The sequence below is a fragment of the Bison bison genome, unplaced genomic scaffold (assembly GCF_000754665.1).
Source record: "Bison bison bison isolate TAMUID 2011002044 unplaced genomic scaffold, Bison_UMD1.0 scf7180017864304, whole genome shotgun sequence".
Classification (NCBI taxonomy): Eukaryota; Metazoa; Chordata; class Mammalia; order Artiodactyla; family Bovidae; genus Bison; species Bison bison.
Window position 1 is genome coordinate 15,175,319 of NW_011494876.1, and position 6,656 is coordinate 15,181,974.

At 54.9% G+C, this 6,656-nt stretch overlaps 1 protein-coding gene across 2 annotated transcripts in view; it reads right to left on the bottom strand.

The window, feature by feature from the left end:
- HEMK1 (HemK methyltransferase family member 1) overlaps window positions 1–6,650 on the bottom strand; it is a 15,008-nt gene extending 8,358 nt beyond the window's left edge. For both annotated transcript variants that reach the window (XM_010851797.1, XM_010851796.1), the window contains exons 1-4: window positions 6,436–6,650; window positions 4,347–4,727; window positions 3,965–4,056; window positions 3,569–3,662 (exon numbers count right to left, since the gene is read on the bottom strand). In XM_010851797.1, the coding sequence (XP_010850099.1) occupies window positions 3,569–3,662; window positions 3,965–4,056; window positions 4,347–4,553 (393 nt within the window). In that variant the 5' untranslated portion in view covers window positions 4,554–4,727; window positions 6,436–6,650. The remainder of the gene's footprint in view (window positions 1–3,568; window positions 3,663–3,964; window positions 4,057–4,346; window positions 4,728–6,435) is intronic.
- Window positions 6,651–6,656: the final 6 nt, after the last annotated feature.

Below are 6,656 nucleotides of genomic sequence, written 5' to 3' on the forward strand. Positions count from 1 at the left end.
ATCTGAAGGGGGCTGTGGCATACACAGGGCATAGGATAAGTGGGCATGGCAGAGTAGGAGGTACCTAACTACACTGTACCTGCCTTGGTGGCAGGGCAACATCTTCAGACACTGTCACTTTAAAAACTACAGTTTCAAGTCTCACTCACCTATCTGCCACCTGCAGATTGTGCATGGGAGCCAATATAGCATGAAGGTGAGGGTGACGGGCCACTGCTGCCCATTGGCCCAAATGTTTCCAAACAGCAGTAGAGTGGGCGCTCAAGGAGCCAGGTGTGGAGCAGGGGAAGGGCAGTACGGTCCCTTCTCAAAGGGACCTGCCCTCTGGAAGAAGGCTGGAGAGGGCCCCCTGGGGGCTGAGGACTCCTGGGGTTCCAGGCAGGGTTGGCTCAGGGAATGAGGAAAGGGGTCAGGAACTGGGTATTTCCCTCATATGAAAGACAGCCACTTCCTCTAGGCTCTCTCCCATGACTTTCTTCACCATGGGCCTAGGTCTAGGGTGGGGTGTGCTTCTCCCGCCAGACTGAACGCTCCATGATGCAAAGCCCAGGGGTTATCCCACCAGTGTGTCCCACACAGGCAGAGCTTGGCCCACAAAGAGACCTCTTGGCTACTCCCCAAGGGCTGGGCAAGCTCTCAGTGGCTGCAGGAAGTTACCCTCCAAGTCTCAGACTCCCCTGTCTGTCCAAGTCTCAATGTCAACAGTTATGCCCAACAGAGCAGCAGGCTCCAGATCACTCAGACCCATTTTCCATTTAAGTTCTTCAGTGGTGAGTCCCCAGAAGTATTTCATCCTCCCAGGCACACCCCAACCCAGGAGCAAAGCTCACCTGTCACCAGGGTAGCAAGTACAAGGCAAGTAGAACTTGGCCAGTGGGTCCAACTTTTCCGATTCCAAGCCCCTTCTGCACCAAACTGCTACCAAAAGGTGAGACAGCCCATCTCCAGCCAGAAAGGGCTTCCCCTTACTTGTTCCCACCATCCCCGTACCAGGCACCACTGGGGAACTGGAGTGCTGGCAGCAAGCTGGGTCCACAGCACTGGGGCCAGCACAAAGCCAGCAGTCTAGGGCTGTGGCCGGGAGCCTGCGGTCTCAGTGGTGAGACCAAGTACTAAGCAGCCAGTCGGACAGATGAAACTTGTCAGGAGTGTGAACTTCTCTTGGTTTCCGTAGACTTACCCTGGCTGGAGAATGACCCCTTAGTCAACCACACTGGCCAGCCACCTCACAGAGACACCCCGACCTCAGAAACACACACCACATGTGTGAATGGCTACCCTGGGCAAGGCATGAATCTGAGAGACTGGGCCACCAGTGCCCTCCGCCTCTCTCACACTCCAAACCATGGAGGGATCATTTTGGCTGTAGGACCACCTGAGGCACAGTGGGTAGGGGTGGAGATCACTCTTAACAGGTCCAGAAACTTTCTTCCTCATCTAGAAAAGTGCCTCTTCATCTGAGAGTTGGTGGCTCCTTGGAAGAACTGAAAATCGAGCCGGTCGCAGGCGCAGGGCACCTTTTCCAGGTGAACAAGGGAAGAATCCAAGAACACAGAAGGATGGGAGCAGAGGAGAACGTGGGAAGGAGGCAAAGAGCATGCGGCTGTTGGCTCTGCCTGGAGCCACTGCCTCCACAGGACTCCAAAGCCCTGAAGAGGTTGGCCCAAGGTCTCAGCAGGACCTGGGTGCCAGGAACACCCACACTGGCATTACGTTCTTGATGGGGTGCCCCAGGAATGGGGCATTGCCTCCTGTAAGCTAATCACAGACAGGGCATTGAGCCTCCCACATCCCACCAAGCTGGGCAAGAACAGTTCACGCTTCCAGCCTTGGGTTTCCTACTGTACATACCACCAGGCTGGGGACTGCAGCACCTTCCCACCCCCAGGGAAAACCCAACTGGTCAGGCCACATGCCGCCTACGACTCTGCATTTCAGAATTCTGCAGCCATCATCAGAAACCACCCTTCAATGGATGGAGAGAACACAAGCAGCACGGCCCCTCCCGCGCACTCATTCTCCCCACTCCCCGCCACAGGCCACGTCCTCTCAAGTTCTTGGTAAGGCACCCCCGATGCGGCTTTACACTGGGGCAACCTGGCAAGTTCTGAGAAATGTGTGCACAGTGAGGCAAGGACCTGGCCTCCCCACCGCAGCCTACCTCCTCTCCCCCGCCTCCCCCACCCTTGACAGCAGAGCTGCTCTCCTGGCCCAGATCCACCCAGGAAAGGCAGGGGGCGGTGGGAGGGGTGGGGGGCGCATACGGGAACCAGAAGTCCACACCCAACACTCAGAACCCTGAAACATGCAGTTGGTGCCAGGTCAGCTCTAAAGGGACTCAAAGGTCATCATGGTAGCTTCCTTCCAATGCCCTGACCTTGGGCAGCTGGGGATGGTAAGTGACCTCCTGGCCAGATGTTGCACGCTTGGAGGAGTGACAGATTGGCCCCCTCAAAGCCTGCAGGTAGCAGGCCCATCCTGCTCTGGCTCTGCACCCATCCCAGCTCATCCAGTCCCAGATGGGGCAGCCCCTGTGAGGGAAGGGGCCCTGACCCAGGAGACAGGATGTCCAAGTGCTGCCTCATGCCCCCTGTCCAGGCAGCCCTGTGACCTCAGCAAGGTCTCAGACTCCCTATTGTCCCTACCCTGACACTGGGCGGTAAGGTGAGGACCTGGCCTCCCAGCCACATGATGTAGAGGGCGGTGGGGTCAGAGGGTTTCTCGGCTCGGGGGGAAGCTAGGAAAGTGAGAAGGGGCTCTGGGTCCCTGGCTGGAGCAGGTGGATGAGGTCTGATCTTCCCCAGAAATGGGTGTGCCTTTTCTCAGAACCTGGTGCCCTCTGACTTGCCTATCAGCCCCCACTGTCCTACCCTGCCACCTGTTCTGCTCTCTTTGGCTCCCAGCTCCGCCACCTACAAGGTCAGGGGAAGCCCAAGACCCTAGAAAGCATTTCTCCCAGGATTAAGGTGCCTCACCTACAGAAAGCATGTTGGGACCACACATTCCTCAGTCCTAGTAAACTGAGAAACACAAGCAGTGATCTGACTAGAAAGTGGATGGAAAAGGTAAAAGGATTCGAACAATTCCCTGGTCTGGAACCCCAACCCTCTCATTATCTGGGTCCAGAGGGGGTGAGCGGTAAGCTCCCCAAGGTCACAAAGCTGCCCCAGGCTTCTAGGTGTTCAGCGGGAGCCCTCTCCACTTCGCCCTGCCTCCTGAGGAAGAGGAGGCCCTTGTTTCCCACGGGTTCGGTTGGCTATGGGCCCATGGTACAGCTCCTAGGGAAATGACGGGAATAGGCTGACTACTTGGAGGGCAGCACTAGTTGGGCCATCATGAGCCACTGACAGCCAAAGGCTGGGACAGTGGCCTGGGAAATGATGACAATCAAGGAGGCCAGCAAGAGACCTCTTTCCTTTTGACCCCACCGATCCAGCCAGCCAGGAAGGGTGCTGTCTCTAAAAGATAGCAATAATGGGGCCCCAGCGCCCCCTGGTGGAAGTCTGGGACAAGACAGGCACCCTGAACTCCTTCATCCCATCCTGTCTAGTCCAGCGGGCACACCTACCTCCGTTTCTGGCCTAGGGATGAAAACTGGGGGTGCCATCTTCAGATTGAGACCCTGAAAGTCCCATTCACCAAGGATGTACTGCACAGGCATCCTGCAGAGGGGGAAGAAGGTGATCATCAGTGCCAGCAAATGGACTAACAGGGCCATGTCTCGGTGGGGACACCACTGTGGCCAAATGTGTCGGGTACGGTTACACGTCCTGTGCCCTGGAACTCCTAACCAAGCCCATCTTCTTTCTATTTACTACCATGACCCCTCTCTCATCACTCTCATCCCAATACTTTCTGAGTCCTTGGACACTTTCTTCCTCCTTGACCGTGAACTTGGTGGGGCTGGAGGAAGCTGGACCCTGCTCCCCACTCAGAGCCCTCAGGTTTGGTCCATGGCACTCACCTTTGCAATCGGTAGCTACTCAGCTCCTGGATACACTGTAGCTGCCAAGGAGTTAGGGGTTGGGTCCGCAGTGCTGGCCTCAGGCTCTGAAACTGACCCATAGAGAACATGAGTAGCTGGCTCCCCTGACCCAGGTTTCTTTCACTGATGATGCTTGTGGGTCCACCACTGGCCACCCTGGTCATCCCTGAAGCCCTAGTGCCCGGCACACACTGTAATCGTTTCTTGGATGGATGACTTAAGTATTTGCCTAAGACATTCCTTCAGAAAAATCCCATCATTCTCAGCTCAGCACTCTCAGTGGAGTGGAAAAGGCTGGATGTCCCTTCCCCAGGGCCTCCCTCCCCCCACTTCCTGCCCTCCTGACAACACTGCACTTAACTGTTTTGGCTCCAAGGACATGAGCCACGATGTACTCACTGGATTCCCGGGCCTCAGGGATGCCCTTCTCCTCAAAGACCACTGTCCAGTGGCTGACCACTTCGGTGGCACTCAACCCAGCCGGAGGCTGATGGGGTTGCCATGAGCTGAAGGCGCACCCCCAAATGCCTTTCCTCCACCCTAGGCCAGAGAGGAGGGCCCTCAGCATTCTGCCCTGATGCTCCACGTCTCAGGGAAGGGATCCCTTGAGTACTTCCCCGAGGTGCCCAAGTCTTTCTTGTGATGTCAGCTGCTGAGGATGGTGACTGGCCTCAGCTGGAAGGAGATGGAGCAGTCACAGGCTTTGGGTCCTCAGCATGGCTGGTCCTCAGACGCGGCTGCCCTGGAATAGGGAAGAAGAATCAGGACAGCAGCTGAGCCTCGCGGGACTCCCTCTTCTCTGACCTGTTGCCTGTGAGAGGGCATACTTTGCTGTTCCCTCTGACTCCATTTTATACCCTCACCCACCTATTTGAGTTTTCTTGCCTTGGTCAGTGACATTTTCTTCAGGTCTTTGGCTCAAGTGATCTGAATCCATGGCTCAGTCCCTGATAAAAAATGGGCTGGCAGGCTTGGGGCTGGAGAGATCTATTTGACCCAGAGAATGTGACCTTGGAAAAGTCATTATTTCTGAGCTTTAGTTTCCTCCTCCATACAAGAGAGGAAAGAAAGAACACAAACTCCCTGGTGAGCAGTGCCTCAATCAATGAATATCGAGGGCCTGGGAGGCATCTCAGCACACAGAGGGAGTCAATGTTACATGCTCTTAACTAGTATTACTAGGGGAGAAGACTGCTTTTGCTTTCAACATTTAGCATGTACTGCCATTGATTTGTGGGCTTCCCAGGACTGAGCGACTTCACTTTCACTTTTCACTTTCATGCACTGGAGAAGGAAATGGCAACCCACTCCAGTGTTCTTGCCTGGAGAATTCCAGTCATGGGGGAGCTTGGTGGGCTGCCGTCTATGGGGTCGCACAGAGTGGGACACGACTGAAGCGACTTAGCAGCAGCAGCAGCAGCAGGTGGAGCTAGTGGTAAAGAACCTGCCTGCCAATGTTGGAGATGTAAGAGGCACAGGTTGAATCCCTGGGTTGGGAAGACCCCCTGGAGGAGCACATGGCAACCCACTCCAGTATTCTTGCCTGGAGAATCCCATGAACAGAGGATCCTGGCAGATAACAGTCCACAGGGTCACAAAGAGTTGGACACAAAGCGACTTAGCACACATACACATCATTGATTTGTATGCTGAAAATGATCCCTCCACCCAATTTAACCCATGGTCCTAAACACCAGCATAAAATGCCAACTAAAAATCTGACAATTTGTTGGACTTCCCTGGTGGTCCAGTGGTTGGGAATCCGCCAGCCAGTGCAGGGGACACAGGTTCAATCCCTGGTCAGGGAAGATCTCTCATGCCATGGGCCAGCTAAGCCAATGAACCCCAACTACTGAAAACCGCACGCCCTGGAGCCTGTGCTCTGCAACAAAAGAAGCCACCACGATGAGAAGCTCCCCGCCACCACTTAATCAAGAGAAAGCCTGAGTACAGCAAGGAAGACCCAAGACCCAGCGCAAACAAAAATAAAGACACAAATAACTTTTAGATGACAATTTTTTTAACTTTATGTTAAAATTATCACAAACACATTTAGCTAAAGATTTCAAATCAGTGGCTTCCTTTCCTCTTACAAAGACCTGGTTTCAAACTAGCCTTTATTAAACAACTGTTAGGTGCCGCTCTTCAGACAAGCAGGGAGGAAAACAAGACTGCGGGACGGGAAGCAACCTGCCCAAAGCTACCCAGCTAGTAACCGTTCCAGGCAAGACACAAATGCTTCGGACTCCTGAGGCAGCTCTGACTACCAGAGTGCTGCCCAAGGAGTAGGGGAAGCCTAAAGCCAGGCGCAGCTTCTTCCCTCTCAGTTCTCACGGAAAGACTGCCTCTAACCAAGCCTGTTTCTCCATCTCTACAACAGGGACACAGCCTTTCTGAGGAAGGCTACCAGAACTCTGAAGAACTCGAGGTCTCGAGGGTGTTGCTCATACCTTTCTAACAGGCTACTCCACTCTCCCGCCATCCTGAAGAAACTGCCGTGGGTTCGGCTCCCGGATGTGCATAACCCGGATGTGAGCGCCCCCCAAGAGGCTCTGCTTCCGGGGTTGGTTCACGTGAGAAAGGGCTCGGGCGGATTCCGTCGACCAGCTCCAGGGTTCCTAGAGCCGCTGGGCTGCACCTCGGACGCCCCTGCGGGCCAGTGGCGGCGGGG